Here is a 27,602-nt window from a genome sequence, read left to right as displayed (position 1 = left end):
CTCCATCCTCATGAACAACTTTCAAATACTTTTATTGACCCATATCATTAATTAGAAAAGAGTTCATTAAGATTTGTATCCATCTCTAATTGATCAAATTAAGAAAACATTCATTTCATGTGTCTTTTTTAACATGAAATTCATTGATAACCACTAAGGTAAAGTATAAACTAAGAAACTCTTTATAAATTCTCCCTCCACTAGAAGCAAGCTTAAGAGTAGTTCCACACAGGAGAATCTCACTTTTTAGGCTAGCAACTGTTTATCATGCCACTCACTCATTCCAAGCCTCCTATGATCTGTGGGACATTTTAATAAAAAGATTTTTAAAAGTGGAAGAAAAACTATGTTCACCTCTTATTGCCTTTAACACATAAAGTAGTTAGTTATTTGCTGTATTAAGCATAAGTAGTTATGAACGGTGTCAGGGAGTCAGATAGCACTGCTTTTATTGGATTCCATTTTATATAAAAAAAACAAAAAATGCAAAACTAAAAGTGGCTGTCTTCATTCTGACTTCATCACATTAATTTGTTCATGAGGTCTCCTATCCCCCCACAGAGAAGCTTCATAAATGGCCACTGTGGGCTGATGAGGAAGGAGAATTAATCCTGTATTGTGTTGTAGTCAAGTTCTCTTTAGAAGTTCCTCAATGAGGATCAATACAGGGTCTCCAAGGAACTCTTGCTAGACAAATGGATGCCTTTTTAGAAGTCAGCCCACGGAAGGGGGACAAAAAGCTTTTTCTGGGCACAGCCAGCCCTGGCTGAAACTTTTGGGAAACAAATATCTCTACCCCCTTTTGCTGTCTTTGTGGTCAACTGATCTCTCCACCATCTTGTTCAAAACTGCCTGAAATCCCTCAGGAGATGCATGTGTGAGTTTGAAGCTTCATGTGCTGCCACTCTGGGGAATAATTGTATTTTATCAAAGACAAGTGTTCCTGGGCAGAATGAGTCTCTCGCTGCAGACTTTCAGTAATGTAAGAAGGTGTTAAGACATATCACTGAATGGAAGGTATCCCAGAATCATCACATAGCAATGTGGTCTACTTCCTCATGAGACCCTGCTGTTGCTAGGAGCTAGAAGTTACTAGGAAGCCGCTCTACAACCTAGCACTTCTATTTTCTGCCTGACATCCTCATTTTTATTTGTCTTATTTCAGTTCAAATTGTGTCACCTCTTAAAGGCATTTCCCAAGGCAGAGGGACTTCTAGGGACTCCTACAATCATTTCTGTTATATTTCCTTAGTAGCTCTTCATGTTTCCTATTCATTTACTAAGGGTTGCTAAGAACAGTGAGCCTGTTGTGAATCTGTGCCTTTCTGCTACTTAGGAGCACAGTACCATTTTATGCCCACCTCCTGCACCAAATGCATAACAGCAAACTACAAACAAAGTTGTGAGCCTGTGGCTGCGGCATCTCCTGCAACCCGAAGGCAGAGGAGTCCAGAGATGGTAGAGGAAGAAGAAAGAGGGAAGAGACAGATACACTGAATAGTCTTTCTTCTTTCTGTGGGAGTGAATTCCCTGGGAGCCAAAACTCAAGGAGCAGAAAGGCTTTGAAAAACTACATTTAACAGAGCTGAGGTAATGTTTTAGTGAGAGATGTCAAGTCCTCCTAGAAGAAACTGCAATTGGCCTTTCCAAAGTGGGTTGACTGAATAAAAAAAAAAAAAATGAGTCTTTTGAGGAGAGGATTTGGCAAACCATGGCCCACAGGTCAAATTCTACCTATCTCCTGCTCATAAAAACAGAAGTATAGGAATAGCATAAACCATGTGGAAAGGTAGAAAGGGGGGTTTTACATATTTAAACTGTTAGAAAAAAAGTCACAGGAAACTAGTTTTTAAGATGTAGAATTAATTTGAAGTGTAGTTTAAAGTCCTCATAAATTGCACTGGGTTGTACCCACATGAGATCATATATGGTTGTGTTAGTCAGGGTTCTCTAGAGTCTCAGAACTTATGGAATGTCTCTATATGGGGAAAATTTTTTGTTATGATTTAAAGACTGTAGTACAAGTAGCCCAACAATGGGCAACTGTAAATGGAAAATTCAAGATTCTAGCAATTGCTCAGTCCCAGGAGGCTAGTTGTTTAAGCTGGTCTTCTGTAGATGTACTATGGCAAGCAAGTGCAAGAAGTTGAGAAGTGAGTCTTCCTTCTTTCAACGTCCTTATGAAGGCCTCCAGCAGAAGGTGTGGCCCAGACGAAAAGTGTGTATCTCCATGCCTGGATCTGGAACTTGTTTTTTTCCCAGGCTGACCTTGAATTTAGAGATGGTCTCACCTCAGTCTCCTGGGATTAAAGATGTGTACCATTTTGCCTGGGCCTAAGCTTCTTATGACCACTATGCCTCAAGACCACCATGTCAAGATCCAGGTCAGAACCTGTATCTCCCAGCCTCAACATCTAGATGACAGGAATGCCCTCCATTTCTGGATTATAGTTCATTTCAGATGTAGTCAAGTTGACAACCAGGAATAGCATCCCAACAACTTAGATAGGATGTTATACTACAACAATACAGTGAGAGAAGGTGTCCTGTGAAGCCTATCCACTGTGCCACCTTGCCCTGTTTGGAATGGTCTGAATGAATATGCTAGGGAGAATTAAATGCTGCATTTGTGTCTTAGGCTACTTAGTATTTTGAGGGACTTTTTAGTGGTTTTGTGTTTGTTGTTTGTTTTGTCAACTTAACACAAACTAGCATCATCAGGGAAGATATGGCCTCAATTGGGAAACTCCCTCCATCAGATTGGCCAGTAGGTGTGTCTTCCTGAGAAATGATCAATAAGAAAGGAGCCAGTCCACTTTGGACAACGCCACTTCTGGGTTATTGATTTTGGGTCCTGTGTGTGGTTGAACACGTTATGGAGAGTTACCCTGTTAGCAGCTTTCTCTCTGTGGCTTCTGCTTCAGGTCCTGCCTTGGATTCCTACCTTGACTTCCCTCAGTGATGGATTTTGACATGGAAGAATAAGATAGTGGCTTTCTAAAATAGCATTTATGATAGAACTAGAAATCCGTCTAGGACATGTCTCTTAAAAAAAACAATTGAGAACCAACTGAGGATAGGAAAAATGATGTGGTAAAACGTGGAACAAAAGCCATCCATGAAGCATCATCCTTCAGGGTAACTATCAGAAGTGTAAATGGTATAATTAACAATTGTTTCCTGGAGAAGTGAGATCAGATAGAGCAAGGCTAGCAGGCAATAGCCATGGGAGTCTTGAAGGAGGAAGTTAAGAAATGACAGCTACTGATATTTAGAGGCCTGTGATAATGGTAGTTCAATTATTTGTTTCTTGTTCTAACTCCTGTTTCTGAGTGGGAAAGCTTTGGGGGGGGGGGACAGAAGAGTCAAGTGCACAATCTATTATCAGCATCAAAATACTCAGTTGATCATAAGAACTAGATATATTGTTAGAGAAGTGATAGAGAAAGGGAAAAGGAGAAAAGTATTCTTAAGAGCAGTGTTTGGTTTTAGCTTCTATCAGTGGGTACATTTTTCTTCCTGTGCATGGCAGTTCACTAGTTTATGTTCTTCTCTGTATGCAATTGTGTTTCTCCTGATAAAACCACTTACAATAGTGTGAAAGGATACACTGTTGTTCCAGACTTTAGCATCCTCTTCTCATAATGAAATTCAACCACCATTGGTCACATCGTGTTCTTCCTGGGTTCCTGGAGTATTTACAACTCCACATGCTTCACCTACAACTTGCAGGTAAAACACTTTCATAATCCCCTATAATGGAGGAAGCATCTATCTGTCGAACAGAGTTTGAGAACACTGTAGCTATTCACACTAATGACACCCATAATGGCATTGCTATGTTCCTTCTTGTTCCGAATTTAATGCACACATCCCATCCTATATTCTCACTTTATTGTCAAAACCCTCATTGGCAATCTCATAGCCTCCTCTAAGCATAATTTTTAAACTTAAATTTATAAGTAACAGCCAGTCTTTAGCGTATTCAACTATATCCTTTCATTACTATAATAAAAACTAACAACAAACATAACAACGAGAACAAAAGATTTCTGCAACTGAAAGATGCATGGCCAAATGAGTGAACTATGAAGCTGTGCTCATATTTAAAGGCAACTGGGATCACATGCATTCACCTGCCTCTGAAATACGACTCTAATTTATTACTGATGGCATTCTTGGTGGTTCTGTTCTGAAACAATTTGTTCTAATTAAGAGCCCCTTGCCAACACTGAGTCACCATGAAGCTTGGAAGCCCCCGAGACCGGCTTTCATTACACATTGTGCCCATTTCACACAAGTAGAACATTTTTACAATCATCGGATCCAATTTACGTCTTTATAACATTGCTTCCCATCTGGGTGGTTGGGTTTTTTTTTTTCCCCCTGCATTCTACCAAAACAGATATTTTGATTTCTTGTTCTGCACTCAGGGTGGAAACCTGGAGTCTGCCCTGAAAAAAAAAAAAACAACTATTTCAATCTTCTCAGTTTATAAAAAGGAAAGCTGAATGGTTTGAAGTTGTTCAAAAACACAAGGTGAGATGATAGCAATGTGGTATGGTTACCGTGAAGTTCTGTCTCACTGCTGCAGCTCAAATTCTGACAACTCTTCTCCATATGGAACAGTGGTGCTTAACCTTCTTAACGCTGCAACCCTTTAGTACAGTTCCTCGTGTTGTGAGGACCTCTAACCATAAAATGATGTAACTAAGACTTCAAATCTGTAGGGACAGACCAGAAGAGAACATCCTGAGCTCTGACTTCCTGGTCCTTGCATTGAGGATGTAGATGCTAGAAGGCTGCACTTCCCTAGGTTCGCTGGCATCTGCTGTTCTCCCTGTGAAAGGCACTGAAGAGGAGCTGTGGAAGGCTATGGAAGAAGGGCAGGTGTTTTTTCTCCTGTTTTGCATCTTGAAAGGAGGCATTCCAGGGATCTCTATGACTCTAGTTCTTCCCAGGCCTTGATATCACTGACTTCCATTAATGAACCTTTAGCCCCAAACCTCTTATAACTCTTCCCAACCCGTATCCATGGTAACCTTGTGATGCTGATAATTGCTGATGTATCAATCTGCTCTGCAATTTTATCATCATGTGATGAAAATTCCATCAAGAAACCTGCCCTCTTGTAGAGACCTGAGGGGATGTTTTGCTTAAAATTTGAACACAAACTTCATTTTGTAAGGTATTGTGCTTATAGAAATCTTCCTTCTGGATAACTACATGGAGACATGAACATAAAAAGGCATATGAGAATCTTTGCATTGATTATGTTTATAATACAGAATTTTCTCTAGAATTTTTTAACCTTTTAATTTCCAGCTTTATTTCCATATAGTTCCCTTTTTACTTCTTTAAAGTGATCTTGAGGCAAATGTTACTTCATAGATATTTTTAAGTTGGTTATATTTAAGCTTGGACATTTTGTTGTTTGGTTTTAGTTTGGAGTTTTGTTAGTAATTTTCTAAACCAGATGCAATCAGAAAGCAACCATTAGAGCATTTTCACATATAATTATGACACAATAGAATTATACAAGTAGAGACTTGAAGTTATTTAATACCCTCTTCACATCTATCTTTCATAGCTAATAGAATGCTCAATCAATTCTTTAATCTCTTCAGAAGAGGCAAAGCAATCTACACCTTGAATGTATATAATATATTCATTTAATCTTAGAGGATAACACTGCTTGACAATGATCAAAAAAATCTTTACTCTCATGTAAAGATGAGTTTACATCTTTAGTTTCTCATCAAAAATAAAATTTCTTTAAGGATATAGAGAATTCCCAAGTCAAATTGAACAATAGAATTTTAGTGTAAATATCAGTGGTCTTTGGGAACCTACATCTCAGTCTGGGTCTAGAGAAATGGCCCATTGGGAAAACATTTGCCAGGCAAGAGTGAGGAGCAGAACTGGAACCCCAGAATCTATATGGATACCTTGAATGAAAAGAGACAGAGCAGAGACTCCCTTAAGAATGCTAGTGGGCTATACTAACTGAGCTAGTGAGCTTTTGGTTCAAATGAAAGAAAATGCCTCAAAATGTAAGGAAAGGGATCAAAGAAGACAAGGATGTCATTTTCTGATTTACAAATGCACAATATGTGTTCACACATATGAAAACATGCACACACACATGCACACACACATGCACACACACACACACACACACACACACACATGTTCTTCACTTCTTTACCATTTAAACAATGGTTGGTAACTATAAACATGAAACATTACATTATCACATTACAATATTTATCTTTAATTTTTTGAAGTGCCAGCAGGAGGGTGAAAAAGTAGTTGTCTTAAGCTTTATAACTTGAGTTCAATACCCCATGTAGTACCATGATTAAATAAGACAGTCAACTACCACAGTAGTCCTTGGACTTGCACATACACACAGAATAAATGCGTTTTTACCAGGAAGGAAATTTCAGTAACTAGGCCAAGAGCTTCGTAGATCTCTTTAGGCACAAGGAGGACAAGGCAGGTCTTCAGCTTCAGTGCAAAACTTGTAAGAATGTTCTCCATGCTGGTATAACCACTCTGGAAATCAGTCTGGAGGTTCCTCAGAAAATTTGACATAGTACTACCGGAAGATCCAACAATACCACGCCTGGGCATATACCCAGAAGATGCTTCAACTTGTAATAAGGATACATGCTCCACTATGTTTATAGCAGCCTTGTTTATAATAGCCAGCAGCCAGAAAGAACCCAGATGTCCCTCAACAGAGGAATGGATACAGAAAATTTGGTACATTTACACAATGGAATACTACTCAGCTATTAAAAACAATGAATTTATGAAATTCTTAGACAAATGGATAGATCTGGAAGATATCATCCTGGGTGAGGTAATCCAACCACAAAAGAACACACATGATATGCACTCACAGATAAGTGGATATTAGCCCCGAAGCTCAGAATACCCAAGATACAATTTTCAAAACACATGAAACTCAAGAAGAAGGAAGACCAAAGTGTGGATCCTTCGATCCTTCAATCCTTCTTAGAATTGGGAACAAAATACCCATGGAAGGAGTTACAGAGACAAAGTTCAGAGCAGAGACTGAAGAAATCACCATCCAGAGACCACCCCACCTGGGGATCCATTCCCAAAACAACCTCCAAACCCAGACACTATTGCGGATGCCAACAAGAGCTAGCTGACAGGAGCCTGATAAAGCTGTCTCCTGAAAGGCTCTGACAAATACAGAAGTGGATGCTCACAGTCATCCATTGGACGAAGCACGGGGTCCCCAATGAAAGAGCTAGAGCCAGGACCCAAAGAGCTGAAGGGGTTTGTAGCCCCATAGGAGGAACATCAATATGAACTAACCAGTGTCCCCAGAGCTCTCTGGGACTAAACCACCAATCAAAGAAAACACATGGTGGGACTCAGGGCTCTATCTACATGTGTAGCTGAGCATGGCCTAGTCGGTCATCAATGGGAGGAGAGGCCCTTGGTCCTGTGAAGGTTCTGTGCCCCAGTATAGAGGAATGCCAGGGCCAGTAAGTGGGAGTGGGTGGGCTGGGGAGCAGGGGGAGAGGGGAGGGGATAGGGGATTTTTGGAGGGGAAACTAGGAAAGTGGATAACACTTGAAATGTAAGTAAAGAAAATATGTAATAAAAAAAGAAGAATGTTCTCCATAGTGGATAGCACTGACCTGGAACTGCACTTCAGAGAAGGAGCTGAGGACAGGGCTGGGAATGCAGAGGTGATGGAATAGGTTGTATTGTTAGAGCTGTCACAAGGGCCATGGCTTGGAGTTGTACTGTCATCCCAGATACCTCAGTGGCCACAAAAAAGGTTAAATTTCTGCCGCACTCCTATCTCTCAGTCAGTTCTATGAGAATTACAAAGCAGACAATATGCAAAATTATCAGGACTTTCTGGGAATAATTAGAAATCAGAGATGTGTTAGGTCGTTACTGGATAATCCATAAGTAATTTGAAAAGCACAGTTGAAAATAAAATAGGTAAACACTTAATCACAGCTTGAAGGTGTCATGAAGCCTCTAGTAGCTAATAGGTTTTAAACTATTCAAAATCAAGTAAGATTTAAAAAAGTAAAGAAAAGAAAAGAAAAGAAAAGAAAAGAAAAGAAAAGAAAAGAAAAGAAAAGAAAAGAAAAGAAAAAAGAAAAGAAAAGAAAAGATTCGCAATAAACAGCTCCATTACTGGCTTTTAAGTTGGCTGATTGGCATCTGAAAAGTGATGAAAGCCTACATCCAGGAGCTAGCTCCTCCTCCATCATGGCAGAGGGCCTGAGGGGCCTCTGGAAGAACTATTCCCAATGAACTGCCCCCCATGTTTTCCACAAGTAATGGTCCAACACTGCAAAAAACCAGGAGCATTTGCACTTTGAGGAAAAGCATTCAGGGAAGGATAAAAATGGTGGAACCCCGCGCAGAGACTGCATGTTATCTGGTAGAGGAAAGAAGATTGAAGCCACAGCAGCAGGTACCTGAAGGAAGCCACTGTGTGAGAGCAACCCATCAGGACTACAGACGAAACTTCCCGGAATAGAAGAACACAAATAGGCCTCCTCTGGAAGCTGTTGCCGTCAGCCCGAAGCCAAATGGCCATATTTGCGGGAACCCTGATCTGCTTGCTGGGATAATTTTATTTCGTTGAAGGACAAGCTCGTCTCCTCTAATGCACTCCCCAGGTAAAACCAGAGTGGAGCCAGCATGGCAAAGTAAGCACCATACAATGGTCTTTGCAAAGGATTGCTAGTGCGCCCGACTTGGATCAGTCTAAGATCAGCAGTGGCAGGACAGGGAGAAAGGGATGTGTGTGATGGTGGCAGGACAGGGAGAAAGGATGTTGTGTGAGATTATGATAACTGTCACTGGCTGGGCTTCTGAGCTCACAAAATTCTCCTCCGAACAACTTCAAGGCATTTAACAATGCTGGCCATAGGCACATGACAGTAAAAGGCATGCAGGAAGTGGGGAAATGTCAGCTTGCTACACCTTCATCTTTTTTTAAAGTCACTAGATTACAAGCACTTCCTCTGGGTATAAGAAGGAAGATACATTGATAATATTGAACCACGTTGTGTGACCATTTGATAAGGTGCCAGAGAAGAACAGAAAAAAATAATGAGCTGCTCTGGTCCTGGACATGAGGAAGAGAACAAGAGAGAAGTATCTCTCCTTGGTGTCCCCCTTGTTTCTTATTTGCCACCAGACATCATCTTGACAGATTTATTTAAGCAATAAACATTTATTGAGCTCTAACGATTTGCTCAACAGCAGACAAGGTCTGTGCTAAAGTTCACTTGATACTGATGACATGATCCTTCACCTGTTCGACCTCGTGGTTTGGCAAGAAAGCACAAGCCTCTAAAAAGAAAAACCAATTACAATTTATTAGTTGCAAGAGACAGAATGAGTAGTCTCACTGGGCCCCCAGATAAGTGGTCAAGATGTTCTTCAAATGAGAACTGACATTTGGGTTCTGTCCATTTGAATTGTAATTTTTTCCAAATGATGTATGCAGTAGGAATGCAAAGAAACTTGTTCTAAAAAGAACAAAGTTGCAGAGTTATATTTATATAGGCAGGTCCAACCTGTAGCCCAGCATCTCCATTTGACCCAGGACACCTATGAGTTCAGATCAATATAATATTATAAAGTTACTCAGAACCTTGAGGGTTTTTTTTAATAACTAAATTGCATGGTTATTGAGCATGAAGTTTAGATATGATAATATGCAACATAGCGTCAAAAGGCTAGACACGCCCAGTGTTAGAATGATGGAAGTAATATTATGTTCAAGTAACAAAAATTGATTGTAATGCATCAGATGTGTGGATGAGCAGCTGAGGGAGAACCAAGGGTCCATTTGTGAAATACTATGAGGATCTGAATCATAATAAAGAATTTGATGTCTTTCTTCCCGGTGACGGAGACTAAGGTCTTCTGCCAAAGAAAGGGATGATCAAGATAAAGCAGACTTCTGAGGCAGAGATGAGGTGGAAAAGCAGAAAGTATCTTCTACTGTCCCACAGCTGGGGACACCAATCCTGTTGAAGCTGGACAGTATTCTTTGATTTGAATGTATGTCCCCCAATAATCAATTATACATTTAATGTCATAACTTTAAAACAATGATGAAAATCTACTTGAAAATAAGAAAACATTCTTCAGACAGGACTCTGACGTCTCTTTACTGTTGGCATTCGTTCAGGCAATAAATATTTTATTAGGTCATGACGTTGCAACCGTCTGTTCCATTTGGGAACTTTAAATCCTTCCTTTTGTGATATGAAATATGGAATTCAAGTAGAAAAATCAAAGGCAATAGAATTTGTTGTTAAAAAGCCAGAGTCCAAGGAAACCCAGTGAGTAATTCTGAATAGAAAACCCTTTTTGGTGAGAATGCTCAGCCCATGGGCTGAAGGCAGGGTGACTCTTTCATCCTTCCTTCTCCATTTCTATACACAGCCTGTCCTTAAAAGTCCCTCATTTACACTCCAGAGTCCTAGTAAAGAGCTTCTTGTTTAAAACTGGGCGTTAGTGATAGCTCACACTGTCACTGTAGAAGATGACTTATCTTTTTAGAAGAAGCAAAATATTGTCAGAATTAGTTCATACCCTTGAAATTGGGTAATCTGTGAAAATGGTGGGATTTTTTTGTGTGCTGTTCAACTATTTCCAGAGTAATAAGATGCCCAAATATATCCTAAATGTTGAGCGTATGTAGGCAAAGATAAGGGATCTGTGCAGGCAATTTACTGGAAATACTACTCCGCATCTCAGCTTGAGAAGACCAGAAAAGACCTGGTTTGTTTCCAAACTTTCGTTTAGGTTTTTATGCCCCCTAGTGGGCAGTTAGTATTAATGCAGTTGCAAAATCATGTAGCTCATTTGACAGCCTTTCTTTTTGGTCAATTGAATTCAGACTCTGTAATCAATAATATATGACATTGAGATCCCCTTAACGGTTACAATAATGTTTTAAATATTATTGAGCCATAATAGTAACTTAGCCAGAAGACCTCAAGCTATGAAAGAGAATCTTCCTTTTAAATGGTTCTCTTTCGTTTGGGTATTCAACTCTCATAGACTCGGTTATAGAGTGGTTGTCCAGTATGAGTGAGGATTTTCTTCTCCTCAAATCAAACAAGAAGGTCTCGGGAAAGGGAAAAATTATGTGAAGAAGCAGAACTTTATTCCAGACAATTCACCATAGAGGGTCCACATTTACCCCACTGAGCTTTATTCATGAATTCCCTGAACGTCTATTTTCTTTCACTAAAGACCTCTAGTTGTGAAAGAGAATCGTCTAGTTTCCCCTTTGATGTCATAGAGGCTGAATGTGTTAGTTTTCTGAACAATAAAAAGATTCTAAAATATACTTTTAAAATAATAATAGTTCATAGATTGGCTGAAACAAAAGATAGCACACAATTCTTGAAATAATGTATGTGAAATTCTCAAACTATGTAAGAGAAGGTGGTTGACTCTTTGGGCAAAATAGGCAAAACAAAGTCATTGCTGCTCTTAGGCAAACATTGATTTCAAAATGTCAAAGAGCAATCTTACCACTGTGAAATTAATACCAGAGCCCCTCTGGCAAAGAAGGTCTGTCCCACAAGCAGGTGTTATATGGCAGCACTTTAAAAAGTCATTTGCTATTTGCAAACATAGCAGCCACTGTAAAAACTATCCATCAAACTGTGATCCTTCTAGATTGCAAGCTGATGGCAGAAAATCCATGAATAACATAGCCACTGAGACCCTAAGGGATAGAAATATTAGTTAATAAGTAATCCAGTTTCCGGGTCAGAAGAAATTATTTCTTATACCTCTTGGATTAGCACTCAAGCCAAAAGAAAAAAAAAAGAAAGAAAGAAAGAAAGAAAGAAAGAAAGAAAGAAAGAAAGAAAGAAAGAAAGAAAGAAAGAAAGAAAACCCTCAGATACAAAATCATAATCAGTACACACACACACACAGGGGGGGGGGTACTTCCACCAGTATATTATACATATTATGTACTTTCATCTAATTTCTAAAGAAAGCAATCCATCTTTCAAACATGCCTCCAGGAATTGATTTGTGCCCAGATGAGTCGTTTGTATTTTATCTAGTTGAGTGGATGATACACAGTAATGGACCCAGCACCTGGATTCCTCAGCAGACATGACTGCTTTGGACTTCACTACATCTACACGGGCTCCAGTCATTCTACTTCTCATACCTGGCAACTTGTGACTTTCCATCACAGAACAATAAAGGATTGGGCATGAGGTTGGGCACTGCATTCACTCTAATATCAACACTTTCTTCCTTTAGAACAAAAATCTCTTCTATGTGAATGATTTTTTTTTAAACATCACTCCTGTCTCCTTCCTCAGTGTCCCTGGAAAACAGATTTGTAAGCCATGACTTTTCTAGTGATATTACCCATTACAATGGAATATTACCCATTATACATTTGTTGTGTGAATGTATATATATTCTTCATATTAGATAAGCAGGAAAAATAAAAGTCATATGAATAAAACTAGAGGTCTACCAATGGAGCATTCAAAACTATGTAAAAACTTTGAACTTTTTGCAATTTCTCAGCTGTTAATTTTTTTGTAAAAAAAAAAGTCAAATGATGAAATTAAATGGATATAAAAAAATTTTATTTACATTATGTTGTGTATAAAATTACCAACATTTTCCAGCCTATAAAAACACACAAAAATAGTAAGATTAATAGGCTAACAAATAGATGATTGATTCATGCATATGTATATACAGACATATATTCATACATGGATAAATAGGAAATAAATATATACAGATTCACTTGAGTTCTTTGCTTGTACCATTTCCAAATGGACCCTTGAATATGTAAGGGAGATGGATGAATCCAGGGACTTTACCCATAGTTGAAACCGAAGTCTTTGGTAACCAGAATTTAAATATGTCTGATTGTGGCATGTGTGGCTGCATGTGCTAGGCAAAGTGCTCCTGACCTATGCAGAACCAAGGTTATAGTGAAGCAATTGGATGAAACTTGAATGAATGCAGCTAGAAATGCTTCTAACTTGTTACCAGCTTGATTTTGAATCAGTGTTTCTACTGCAATGTTCAGAATTTTTTTTTTACTGGACACCACATTCAGTTAGGCAGCCTCACATGTAGCCTTAAATTTTATAACCCCCAGAGCCTGTTACATAGCCACACATGTGACCACATCACATGGTTTGAAAAGTTGGACAATAATTAATGCAGTATGGACATTCTATTGAAGGATTTTGAATTATGGTGGATTACCTGGACTGCTGGTCACCCACAAACACTAAGAATGTGTTATTGGAGAATCAAAGCATTGAACAGAGCCCCAATGGGGCCCTCAAATGCACTAGGGTCAGTCTCCAGCCTGTCATTATCACTGGCCCCTCCTTGGCCCGTTTCTCTGCAATTACCATCTACAGGGTGACACAAAATGTTTTCCACAAGATCCATGTTAATAGGGGTGGTCATTTCCTATTCTTTCCCAGGAATAAGCACTTAGACCTCTAGTATTAAATGAGAGAAAATGCATGCACTCTCCTGATATACAGCGAGAGGCTGCTTCATGCTAGGAAGACACAAAGTCCAACAGCTCCCACTCTCAACTTTATTTTATGAAGAATGAAAAGTAAAGAGAAAATGTCAGACTGGAGACACAGTTCAGCAAGACACCACCTGAATAACATGGAAAATGTCCTTGTTCAATCCCAGGTACCACAGACAAGACTAAAAACATAAATACTATATCATCTATAGATAAGAAGTATGAAAGTTATCAAATGAGAAGTTGCTATGGAACATAGAGAATGGAACAGGAATTCTGTGGACATGGTGGGTAGGAAAGAGCTTTTGGAATGAAGACATTTAATTGACACCTAGGGAATGATCTGGGGCTGCACACAAAGCAGAGAGCTAAATGACCAGTGTGTCCACAGGACAAGGAGTGTGGCAGCGGCTGGGATAAAGGAAACAGGAACTAGGCAGTCATTGTTTTACCATAGTCTGGAGACAAAGAGGATGCCCTTCAATTTGCTTTAGTTTCCAACTCCATTAGATAGCTGAGATAAAGTTCCAAATGGGGGGTATCTGTTTTAAAAGCATGGCTCTATTCCATGCATTGTAGCGAGGTGACTGTGGAAAGTGTAGATAAGTTCCTCTGTCCATTGGTAAGTGATCAAGTAGAAGGTGAGTAAAGAGACCTAAGTAGGTTTCTAAATGTCTTAGTCACACGTGAAAAGAGCAAGACATGGCTCTAGTAGTGGCAGGTAGTTCAATCCATATTAGAATAAGAATCTAGTGGGGTCAGGACAGGAAAGTTCTGCTTAACTATAGAAGGCAAACTATGAAAACTGATTTGAGAGCTGGCATAGGACATGGGGGACAGAAGTGTTCTGTTCTGTCTAGTTTAAGGCTTCATGGGCTCATAGGCATCCATATTTAGAAATAATAAGTTCAGACTACTGAGGGTAGGAGTCTCCTGTATGAAAAAGTCATCCAGTGAGTTTAAGACTGAAAATTAGAATATCCTCTACCTAAGACGAGTCTTAAGATGTGGGATTAATTGAAATAACACAAGGACAAGGTCTATATGAAGAACACAAGAAGATTTCAAAGTGGAATATAAATTATACTAAGCTTTAGGAATCAGATAAAGGGAAAGAAGTCAGAAAAGAGGAGAAAGTGGGACCCAGTGAGGTAAGACGGTGACTAACACTCAAGCAAAGGACAAAGCGTTTTTGAGAACAGCCAGCAACTCACACACAAGCACCAGACTGGGTAAGGTTATCATGAGAAATGGCCATCAGTTGTCACAAGTGGAGGTTGATGGGAAACATGCAAAGCTTGTTTTTTTAAAATAACTGCAGCTGATGAAAACCCAGTGATGTGATGCCCTACTTTTCCTGCTTAAATTTCATCCCCCATCCAATGCTGAAAAATTAAGTGGAAAAGCGTGTTATCCAGACTATAAATTCCAGCACAGAAATATTGACTATTAAATAAATGTTTAAGAAAAAACCTAAGCCACATCATATAAAAGGCAAATTGAAGAGCTTTCATGACATCATTGGACTTTAAATATGTTCTAATCTGAGAGGTTTCTAAATGTTGTCATCATTTTCTACAAGGTTGAAAGGTATTTTTTGTGAGTTTGTATTCACAATTTCCCACTTATTAGTTTGACACCTTGCATATTTTAGCCATGAACTAGAAATGGAGGTATTTCCCAAGTATCATTTGGCCTAAAGCAAAAAAAAAAAAAGAAAGAAAGAAAGAAAGAAAGAAAGAAAGAAAGAAAGAAAGAAAGAAAGAAAGAAAGAAAGAAAGAAAGGAAGAAAGAAAGGAAGAAAGGAAGAAAGAAAGAACTAATTATACCAGGAAGAAGTGTGACTTATGACAATTCTTTTTCCTCTCACCCAGGTATGGCGACATGGTACCAAAAACCATAGCAGGGAAGATTTTTGGGTCCATCTGCTCACTGAGCGGAGTCTTGGTCATTGCGCTACCCGTGCCTGTGATCGTGTCGAACTTCAGTCGGATCTACCACCAAAACCAACGAGCAGACAAACGAAGGGCACAGAAGGTAGGCGCCGAACGCTGTGACAGCAAGCGTTACCATTTATCACTTTTTATAATAACTTACAAGATCCTTGCCACTCATTCAATACTGGGCTAATGATGAAAAGACCGTAGCATCTCAGCAGCTTAAAGCAAGGGGTTGGGTTTAACCAGTGAGGAAGGATGTTGATCATGATCATGCTACTGGTCCATTATCGGTCTAGAAATGGAGACTCCCTGTGAGCTGCACCTCTCCAGTCATGGACTGGATGACTCGCACTCGGTCTCACACAGCCTCTCTTGAAGTGACCCAAGACTCTGGCACCTGTGCTGCGTTAGCCAAAGCTGGTCACACAGCCCCAGCTAGATTAACCATGGGCAGAGAATGGCCACAATAAGGTCGGAGGTAGAAAGCAAGAAGAAATTGTGAAGATTGCTAATAACCGTTTATTTGGACATATATGCTTTAGAATTATTATTGAAGTCCTATTTTGAGATCTGATTCATTTAGTTTTTCTTCCTTAGAAATCAGGCTGCTTCCAATAAAAGGGGGCGGGGGCTGTTAACAAGAACCAAGACACGCATCTCAGCTATTTTGCTCAAGTCAGAGAGGAAGTAGGAAAATCCTGAGCTTTTGGATTTCCGTTGTTGAGGGAATTTGATTTTGTTTCTGTTTTTGTTTTTACCTAGCCCAGTAGTTTCCTGTGTCTCTGCACTTTGTGTCAATTATTTAATCCCACTCTATACTTAAGTGTAAAATGGAGAAATAATAAGATTATGATAATATGCAAAAATATATAAATCTGTAAGCTTATAAATCTGTTAACTTATAATCTCATTAGCAACATTTACTATTTCCTGATGGCTTATTTTAGACCAGGCAATGGTATAAGGACCAAGAAAATTATTTATACAGTCTTCATCAAACTCTAGGATTTGGTTGCCATCATTCTTCCCAATTAATGGGTGGGAATCCTAAAGTTTCCAGCAATCAAGCCATCCTAAGACCATGTTAGCTAATAAGTTCAAGAGCAACCATCCAGTGTAAGCCAGTCTGGGTCGGGGAAGGGCAGTGTTCAGTTATTTGCTACATTCTGTGTCCAATAAGAAGAACATCTGATGTGTACCTTGGTGTCCTTTGTTCGCCCCTTCTATTGGAGCCCTCTTGAGACTTACTGAGAAAATAGCATGCAAATACAAATTAGAATCTAATTTTAATAAAACACCTATCACTGCTGTTGCCTGCTTCTCTGGCAAACTGGATGAGCGTAAGTTCACGTGCCTTCCTCATTCTGATAGTCACCTTGATAGTCAGGGCACTTTGCTTAGAAATCACTTTGGAACTCCTTCTTGATGCTTCCTCTGCATTTACAGAGCGCTACATTTCCAGTATTTTTCATGCCCATTGCATTTTTCTCCTTCTTTCTTGTAAATGCCAAAACTCCACTCATAGCTATGTTTCATTGCATGAGCAGTCTAGATAAGTCCATGCACCTGCAGGACATCCTAAGTGAACTGCAACTTACTGCAGTTCACTACCAGCCCTGGGGCTGGTCCCATCCTGGAGTTTAAACATGGTTGTCATCATATGTAGAACCAATAAAGTAGAAACCCTTATAAGGTAGCCCTTGGATAATTTCAGGGATTCCATGTAAGTACAGGCATGTTCCACAGAGATCTCTTTTATGACCAATGTCAGAGAGCTATTTCCTTCAGCTTGTTCAGCCTTGAACTGCTTGCTTTAAGGAAACCCCCATTGGTGAACAATTATCTAGGCTCAAATTACTATCCAGAGCAGTAATAAATATTTTAGACAACATTTATGCATAGGCTAGAAATGTTAAGAAAGAGAAGGATGTAGAAAAGGAAGAAGACAGGCAGGCACGCTCTGTCATTCCCTTCTCTTGCAGGACAAGCAGAGCTGTAAGGACTGATTTCAGGTTACTCTATAAGGGACCTTTCATGTGGTTCTGGCAAGACATGGCACTCAAAGACACTATCTGAAATAGCAGTCATCCTCCAAGAAGATTAACTCCTACATTTACCTGTTGCCATTCTCTGTCTTTTGTAAGCGTAAGAACTACTTAGAGAAAAACAGTTGGAAGCACAAATAGATTTTATTTTTTATTAGATATTTTCTTAATTATATTTCAAATGTTATCCCCTTTCCTGGTTTTCCCTCCGAAAAACCCCTACCACATCCCCATCCCCCTATTCACCAAGCCACCCACTCCTGCTTCCCTGCCCTGGCATTCTCCTACACTGGGACATAGAGCCTTCTTAGGACCAAAGGCCTCTCCTCCCATTGATGTCCAACAAGGCCATCCTCTGCTACACATGCACCTGGAGTCCTGGGTCCCTCCATGTGTGCTCTTTGGTTAGTGGTTTAGTTCCTGGGAGCTCTGGGGGCGGTGGGGCGGGGGGAACTGGTTGGTTCATATTGTTGTTCCTTCTGTGGGGCTGCAAGCTCCTTCAGCTCTTTTGGTCCTTTCTCTAGCTGCTCCTTGTGTCCTTATTACTTGTTGGAATATATATATGTTCTTCTGCAAAGAATATCATGTGTAATGATTAAAAAAACGCACTCTAGGAACATCTTTAGAAAATGAGAATTTCTTAAAAGCCAGCAGTCTAAATCTGCAACAGGCTAAATGAAAGCACATAAGTGTGATCTCTGCAGTGTGCCCTGTGCCTTCATGGGCTCACTGGTACTCACTCATGGGCTACCTTGTGAGCATTTTTCCTTGATGGACAAGATGCTGCACATTGTTAACATGCATGTTGAAACTCCCTGATGGGATGAGCTACAAAGCTATGAAAGTGCGTAAAAGTATTTGTGCCTAAATAAACTGGAAATCCAAAATTAAGTAGATGTGATGTTATAAAGTAGAGTTTTTGAAAAGTGGACTTCATGTATGATTTTTTATTTTCAAATTATATTTATAACCTAAAGGTCCACCATGACACACTGAGTTTTATATGTGACTATTAGAGAAACTGACTTAATAAAGCTAGATAAAATAACCTAATATAATATTTCAATAAACATCCTATGAATAAATAAACTGAACATAATTGCAAGAACAAAATGTATATTAAATAAAATACATTACTACGTAATTTTTCCTACTTTCTAGGATATTAGAAATAAACCAGACTAAACTTCCATTGTACTAAGATGATTTGTATTCATCTGGGTCTGGAGACTGAATGGTTCAGTAGGTATCACAGTTACAGAAAAAAAAAAAAAAAACAACAACCAATAATTTAACCAAGCAAGCAGTCTTTCAGTAAAAATTTAAGAAAAAGCAACACTTAAATGGACCAAGTCAAATAATATTATGAAATAGTTATTTTCTGTGCTTAGGTCTGTAGCTGACTGCAGTCTAAAGCAAGGGAGAAAACATACATTGCATGTGTGTAAGAGATTTCCTTGTCCGTACTACCAAGGGGTTGCCCTTCTTGACCCTTCCACCCACCAAGCCCTCCTTCTGCTTGTCCTACATATCCACACCTTTAAAGCAAACGCACCATTTACTCCACTCTTCTCAAGCCTTGAGAGTCTTTACTTAAGACTTGGGACTGAAGACAGGCATAAAATGTGACATCTCATCTACCGCAACTACTGGCCATTGCATCTTACTAGACTCATTTTTCATCCAGACATTCAAGAATCATTTATAGACTAGATTTTATTTGCCAGAAGTAAATCTTAATTGGTAGAAGGCCAGATCATAAGGGTGATATTTTGAAGCAAGGGGCTACTCTGTTTGAAAATATGAATAACACTACATAGTCATCTGCCTAGTCAATGCTAACTTGACTGTACCACATAACAATGATAAGTGTAACTTAATCAAACCAAAGCAACTGCCTTAATCCAGGTTTCTAGTATGCCATGGATGATGTGACATCATAATCATAATCACTTGACGGTTATGTCATTATTTCAGTTTTAGAGAGGCTTTGGGACTTAACCAATAGATCTGTGATTGGTTAAATCCCAAGACCAGAAAACTTTAGCATTTTTTTAATATATATGTATTTACACACAATATATACAAATATTTAAACATATTAAATAAATACATTTATATGCATACATATGTATATAAGTTTATACTTTAATTTCAACATATATATATATTAGAATTCATATATATATGCTAATGCCTATATTGCTAATATATATATTATATCCACTCTCCTCTTATGCCCACTTACATGTTTCAATGCTTATATCTCCTAGCTGTGAGTCCTTTTGTTCACTGTTTATTTCACTCATCCACTTTACTGAGCAAAATCCCAGCACTGTACCTGCCAACGCTGCCCTCCTGGGATTACCCACACTTCAGAGCTGGGAACAGCACACAGTCTAAGACACTGTCTTCCACTTTCATCTTGGGTTGTTCTGGCTTGTTTCATTTCTAGGGCAGATATTTTCCTTAGCAAATGGAAACAAACCAATAAACTCCTTCAGACTTTCAAAGCTGACAAAGCTTTGTATCCTGCATCCACATGAACCGTTTGAGCATTAAATGAATGAAACAGCCTGCAGTGTAGTGTCTGGAACACATGGGTTAGGCAGGGAGTACGAGGGCCAATATTTAAGCAGTGATGAATTATCTCAGATTAGTAAGAAGAGAGACACTCTCAAGATACCTAGGTTGCCTAAAATACTTTCATTTCTCTAAAGTATTGAAAATATTGCTTGATTCAGTAACACTGTGGTTCAAAACATTTACTAAAACCTCATCCTAATTTGCATTCTTACTACTGGCATTTTGCCACTGCAAGAAGCTGCTATTTTCTACAAGGTACAAGCAGGAGACCAAAAGGACTATTCTCTCTTAACCTCTCATTACACAGCAAGTATTGCCATGGCTGTCATACTGAGTAAGGTCATAAGAAAAGTGAGTTTCTGAAGTAACTTTGTAAAATAATCTCCTTCAATTACCTGCTGGAACCAAAGCTATAATCACAGATGGTAAAGGCTAGATTTCAACAGGTATTTGGCCTGGCACTCCACAGGATGAGTTAAGCCAATTAACTCACAGTATTACAGCAAACTGAAAGAAAAGTCATGGCTGAAATTAAGACATGTGGACGGGTGCTTCTTTTGCTAATACAGTGCATGGCTTAACAAAAATGGCTGCTCTGCCTTTAAAACAATTACTTTACAGATTAGGACTCTATATGCATTACAAGTTGCTACCATTTATAAACTTCCTATTATGTGACGAAAGATAGGTCACTGTCCTGTTCTGGACAGACAGTGGGAGGTGGGAGGGGAAAGGAACAAAAATCCAAAGGATGGACAGAGAGGGGTGTGAAACAGCAAAAGAACAAGAGGGAGAAGGTGGACCAAATAAGGCAGTGAGCATTTGAGGAGCTTAAAGGATTGGAATCACAATAAGCACTTTCTGGAAATCAATAGGTAAATTGCTTGTTTGTAAAAGATTAAGGCAATTCTAGGTAATTTCCCAACATGCTTGTCATTACCGTTGTTTTGTTGAGTCTGGACTGAAGTGCCTCAAGCTTGGGAAGATAAAAGTCTCTTTCCTACCTTCCAACTTAATTCTCCAGTGCTGGCTCAATATGTTCAGTGATCTCAGCATTCCACTGACAACAGAAGTGAAAGTTGTCGATTGTCCACATTACTTACAACTGATCTTGATACAGTACATGATTTTTACATGGAATTGACCTGCAGAAAAACATAAGCTTAGGGGTGAAGAAAGAAAGAGTAGACCTGAAGCCATGATGATAAATGACATCTAGAGCATGAAACTGTTCAGCACTGCTCCCCGAGGAGTAGATGTGAAGGGAAATTTTTGTAAAATCTACGCACACGCGCGCACACACACACACCCTTTGATAAAAACAAACAAACAACTAAGTCTGCTTCCAAAGGCTACTTTAAAGTTCTGATTGGTGACATATGCCTGTGATCCCATCACATAACAAATGGCTATAGCAGGCTAAGGAAGACAGTGACAACCATAGGCCAGCCTCAGCTATTTAGTATATTCAGGGCCAACCTGGGTTGCATAAGAGCCTGCCCCAAAGCAGCAACAAATAAGAGTTAATTGTGGTGAACTATGCTGTAGCCCCAGCTTTATAGGAGCCTGAGCAAGATCACTAGTTTAAAGCTAACTTCCTCCACTTAACCAAACCTTTTCTCAAAAGCATTAAAACAGTGACTGAAAAGATGGATCAGCAGTTAGGAGTGCTTGCTGTTCTCCCACAAGACTGGAGTTCAATTCCTACCATTCCCATCAAGTGGTTCAAAACCACCTGGAATTTCAGCTCCAGGAGATTCAACATAATTACATTATTTCCCTCTTCCTCTTTCCTCCTTCCAACTCCTTCCATGTGCCCTCCCTCCAACCTCTCAGGCAAACAAACTCCCTAAATATCCCCTGTTCCCTGTCAAATTTCAAAGCAGAAAAGACTGGGGATGTAAATCAGCAGTAGAGAATTAGCCCCACATGCAGAAAACCTCATGGCTTCAATCCTCAGTACTTAAAAAACAAATGAATCAATAGTTGACTAAATAAACCACGCTTCCTTTGAACAGGGGCATATCACGTAGCCATATGATTTGTAGTAGTCTCTGCATGTGCTCTTGGATGATGTTCCCAGATGTAGACATTAAATAAACTGAAGAAGAATGTGAGCTGTGTTCATCCAGCTGTATTATGATATGTGTGTGCACACCTTAGGCTTCTGACAGGAGATGCAGCAGCCATTGGCTACAGAACATAAGCCACACCACGGCCAGAGTACTTTCCTTGTGTGTGTCATTGTAACATTAATATTATTTTTCATAGGCACGCATTCCCTTTCTATTTTTAGAATGGAAATAATTTTTTTAGATTTTACACAAAAGAGTATTCCAGAACTTGACCCTCAAGTTAGCATGGATATGAACTGCTCATAAAGGGAATGGTGGGCTTCTGACAGTAAGTCTGTAAGAAGCTTCCTGGACAAACCATCCCAGGTGCTTTGGTGCGTACGCTTTTTAACCAGGAGCTATAAAGAGTGGTCCCCAGAATGTGCACGGTGGGAAGGCAGGCCAGATGATCAGAAGGTAGCAATGTAGCAGGAATTGTAGAGAGAAACTAAGCTAGAAGGCTAGCCAACCAGTTGCTGTTCTGGGGGATACGGTACTGATGATCTCACTGGAACAAACCAACTGAACGAGTATCTGAAATTCTCCGGACAGAAGAGCAGTCTATGGAAAATACTTTGAGAGTTTAAATAATCTTATATGCCCATATAAGATTATTTATTATATGTCAGGCTTGACTCACTGCTTTCTTTATCTCAACAGAGTCAAGACTGAAATAGAAACCAGATGAATATATCTTTGTATAGACCCATGGGGACAAAAAACCTAAACTCGGGGATTTTAAGATTCTGTAGTCCTCAGCATGGGTTCCACTTTGGTCAACTCAGCAGCATCATTGTAGAGGAAAAAATTAGGGAGGGTCTATAAGTGCTCCTGAATAGTGAATTAAGAAGGGGAGAGGGAGTGGGGAAGAGAGGTAATGGGAGGGAAGGGGTAGGGGAAGGGAGGGAGGGACAAGTGAAGAACAAGGGAAGAAAGGACAAATGTAGAAGGAAAGAAGTAGAAATGACGGGCAGGGGAGAGTAGAGAAGGATAAGCTAATCTGATAGAGGAGGAAAGAGAATTCACAACTGAGTCCTGGAAACAAGTTACTAATTGACAAAAAGAAACCAGTGACATAAACAAGAATTGACAGCTACTTTGCTGGGTCTGGGGTTTCTATTTCACTAAGTTTCTCAGATCACAGTAACTGTAAATGCAAGTCAAGTGATACTGTTATTTCGCTCCTGACAAAACTGAAAGAATAACACAGTGATTTGATGTATGGCATGCACATTACATACATCATACACACAGTAACAAATATTAGCCGTTTCAAAGAATTTATCCTCTGACTTATAAGCAGGATTCATTAGTGCTCACAGGATGTTTGTTTTTTTGTTTTTTTCTCTCCTGTAGAAAGCCAGGCTGGCCAGGATCCGGGCAGCCAAAAGCGGAAGTGCAAATGCCTACATGCAGAGCAAGCGGAATGGGCTACTGAGCAACCAACTGCAGGTACAGACAAGACAAGCCCGTCACTGTCACTTCTTTGTAACCACGAGCTCATCAGCGTGATAGTGATTCGGTTCCACTTAACCATATGATTTTATTGCGAGTGATTATGAAAATGACTACCGGAACAATAAAGTGTCATGTTTATAACTTTCCACCATGCATTCTAGTTGCCTTTAACAGCTTAGAAACTGTGCTAAGAGAAAGCACCTGTGGTTATAACTTCTCTTTCCCAGAAGGAATTCCAGCTCCTAATTGTCCAGAGTGTCAACCTGTCCACTGTGACAGCAATGATATAAAATATTCCCAATTATTCAAATGCTTAATTAGTTGTATTTCAAAATTACACATATACAGCTTGATAGGGGGCCAAGGGGGAGACATGCTATCTTCCTCTGCTTCTGATGGAGAAAGAATAGCATTCAGTAAGTATTACAAAGGTCACAGGATCAAAGCAGAACTTGGTCAACTCTTAGTATTAGGAACTTGAATTTCCAATTCAAGAAGGTGTAAGCTTAAAAGACCAAATGAAAATGTACCCGCTGATCACTCAGACTTAATTATACATGTGTCTTTTTTTAGTTAGTAAGTGCCACCAATTAATCTCAGAAAACAGGCCAGGTAGCTCTGCCCACATGTGTAGCTCAGATTCTCCTAGTCTGCAAATTAAAGAGAAAGTTCTGTGTCTTCCCTGTGTTACAGTCCTCGGAGGATGAACCGGCCTTCGTAAGCAAATCTGGATCGAGCTTTGAGACACAGCACCACCACCTGCTTCACTGCCTGGAGAAAACCACGGTAAGAAGACGGCAGGGCAGGTTTGCAGCCTTGTGCCTGAGAGCACTTCTGTTTGCTTCTGTGCAAACATCAAATTTCCAAGCAAAAATTGATCCTCTGCATCCCAAGAAAACAGGCGGAAAAGCAAGGTTACAGGAAGTTTCACAACAATAGAAATGACTTGGTAACAATTCAACTTGGAAGTTGCTATAGTGATGGTACAAGTTCCGCCCTAAGTGACTGCCTTAACTCCATTCCAAGACATCATGAAAGAAAGTTATCTTCCAATAAAATTGAATCAAATATTGTTTTTTTTTCTCCACTTATAAAATGATTTAAACGGGGAAAACAATCAATTTCAAGTGCCTCTGCATCTAAAGAGAGAAGCTATCAAAGCTGTAACAAAAAGGAAGGAGGGATCAGAAGAAAAAGCAAAGATCTCTGTTATCCACAGGTGTAATGAATAGAGAGATAGAGATTTGAAAATGATCTCTTTAGTGCAATAAAATGATACTTGGTCACAGAGTGTCCTTAGCTACAAAGAAACCTCCTCACTTACATGTAACCAGTGGGAATTATTCCACACTAAAGTTACCCATTTTTAAGCTAGCTGTCCATGGGCATCATGGTTTGTGACCACAGAGCAGAACAAAGCATCTTTTATGTGTGGATGGGTCCGCTCACTCACCAGTGATACAATATAAATAGTCTGAATTCTAACATGTCTCCCATCAACTTGGTTATCCAGAAAGTCATTCAGCAAATACATAATCACTTTCCTGCTCGGTACCCACCAGAGAGCCAGAGCCACAGGCCTGTGAAATCAGGATGAACACCATCACCACCAAGCCTCTGTTGATAGGACAAATCAGGAACAAAAGATGTAACTGGAAAAGGGTAGAGAGCCATGTAAGCAAGGACGGGTCCACAGTGTGGGCCAATGAGGATCCATGAGTAGGTGGGCTCAGGAAAGCCTTCCTGGGCATCTCTCAGTTCTCTGGAGGTTTGGGAGATATAGATGAGCTTGGAATTAGTCAGGCAAAGACAGGGAGCAGTTCAGGGTCACACTTAAAAGATGATGTAACTGAAAAAAGAGAGCAGACAAGTGGGTAAGAAGGCAGCAGAAGAATCCAAAGGTCCCCAGAAGGTACATGAAGACTGTAAGAGAAAGACATAGCCAGGGGTCGTGCTGTCAGAGTGATTGTCTCACAATAAGTGGGAAATTTTAGAGATTTAATTGGGACAGTTCCATGATTATATTTAAATTTTGAATAGCATTATACCTGTACTTCTGATGTTATAGCTAGAGAACATTTTAAAATTATGTAATAGATTAAAGATAGATTGATTTATGCCTCTCATGTCTTTTCCACTATTTTACCACTGAAGAATATTTCTTAATTTTAAAAAAAGTGGTCTTAGCCCCAAGAAATACAATTTAGTGTGAGCGACTCAGAAAATATTTACAGCAGCCAGAAGCAGACTACCTTCTTTAATTCCAATCCCTAATGAGATAAGTCGGATTGCCTTGTCTTGTAAACGGTACCATGTGTGTCACATGTGCACTGTAAGAGAAAAACTCAGATTATGACTTCTTTGTGCAAGAAAATTAACACAAAATTCTGTCACCCAATCATTGTCCTCTGGACTCCAAACAGTAGAATGTTGAATTCTCCATGCTTCAAAAATGCTACCCTCAGCAAAGCAATGACAAAATGAGCAACTAAAACAATCTGTTTCCCATTAGGCCATGAATTGCTTCAATTGTCTTACTAATATTTTAGGATGAGAGATGGTTAAGTTAAATTCAAAATGTGCGAAGTCTGCCATTATGAGGCCATTTTCTACACGCACGCAGATAAAAATCATAATTGAAGTCATTCTCCAGTAATTCGGGCTAAGGAAGTTTGATCTTATATTTCTGAGGCAGAATTCTTCTGTAGGCACTTCAGGGGATAATTCTTTACTAGTTTTACATTAAATTTTATATTGTGGTCTTTAAACGGTGGTAAGTGGAATGACACACCATGCTGTTTGTCTCTGAGAAAGGGAGTTAGGAAAATAGAGGTGATGAACCACAGAGATAAGAAAAGAGGCCACAAAACCTTGGAACTAATCTCTTGTGAGATATTTCTAGATAAGGACATATAATCCATTCTTTATTAATAAGCAATAGATTTATGCATATTGAGAATTTTAGGGTAGCATCAAAAGAAATGGAAATGCCTGAGGTTTCTTGATTTCTAATTAAAACATTTCTATGCCACATGAAGGTGTTTGTTAATATATACTAGGTAATCTAATTTAGAACATCCTGTTACAGTATTCTCTTTTTATGTTTAGTCAAAAGTCACTATGAGCCTATAAATTCCCTGTGGATATTTTTACATTCATGTAAGAGTTTTGTTTCTTTAGTTGATAGCATTCTAATTTTATGCTTAAGTTAATGAACAATATTTTTTAAACTATTGTCCTGTAAATAAACACTGAATCAGCTCATACATCTCCATCTCCAGATCTAGCTACGAAGACCCTTTTCCTCAAAAAAGTTCCCTAAAGGAATTTTGATTTTGATAATTTAGTCTTTCCGCGACCTGTTGGATCAAGTCTAACGTGAATCTTAGTGTATTTTTAAGTTATAAAATAATGGTATTTAATCTCTTTTAAATTACAAAATCCTTTATCTGCCTCCCTCTCATTTCCTTACGACTCTCCCACAGAACCATGAGTTTGTCGATGAACAAGTCTTTGAAGAAAGCTGCATGGAAGTTGCCACCGTCAACCGCCCATCAAGTCACAGTCCCTCTCTCTCCTCACAACAAGGAGTCACCAGCACTTGCTGCTCACGGAGACACAAAAAGACTTTCCGAATTCCTAATGCCAATGTGTCGGGAAGTCATAGAGGCAGTGTGCAAGAACTCAGTACAATTCAGATCAGATGTGTGGAGAGAACCCCACTATCCAACAGGTACCTGGGGTTGATCTGTACTGTGTAAATGCCCGTCCTGGTTCATAGACTATGTCTGCTGCCATCACGGTGCAACCAACGTGGCCTTTTATCCTAGTTCCAAGGAAACAAGGGAAAACTGACAAAGCAAAAATGAGCATATTTGTT

The 27,602-nt window shown here is 39.3% G+C and overlaps 1 protein-coding gene across 1 annotated transcript in view; it reads left to right on the top strand.

The window, feature by feature from the left end:
* Kcnd2 (potassium voltage-gated channel subfamily D member 2) overlaps positions 1–27,602 on the top strand; it is a 507,907-nt gene that overhangs the window by 476,842 nt on the left and 3,463 nt on the right. Inside the window, exons 2-5 of the mRNA XM_021165046.3 lie at positions 15,454–15,616; positions 23,621–23,716; positions 24,416–24,508; positions 27,208–27,455. Coding sequence (XP_021020705.1) covers positions 15,454–15,616; positions 23,621–23,716; positions 24,416–24,508; positions 27,208–27,455 — 600 coding nt within the window. The remainder of the gene's footprint in view (positions 1–15,453; positions 15,617–23,620; positions 23,717–24,415; positions 24,509–27,207; positions 27,456–27,602) is intronic.

This window comes from Mus caroli, unplaced genomic scaffold (assembly GCF_978045245.1).
Source record: "Mus caroli unplaced genomic scaffold, Mus_caroli_1 scaffold_7, whole genome shotgun sequence".
In the NCBI taxonomy this organism is placed as follows: Eukaryota; Metazoa; Chordata; class Mammalia; order Rodentia; family Muridae; genus Mus; species Mus caroli.
The sequence above is the reverse complement of the archived record's forward strand: the minus strand, read 5'-3'. Positions and strand labels throughout refer to the sequence as shown.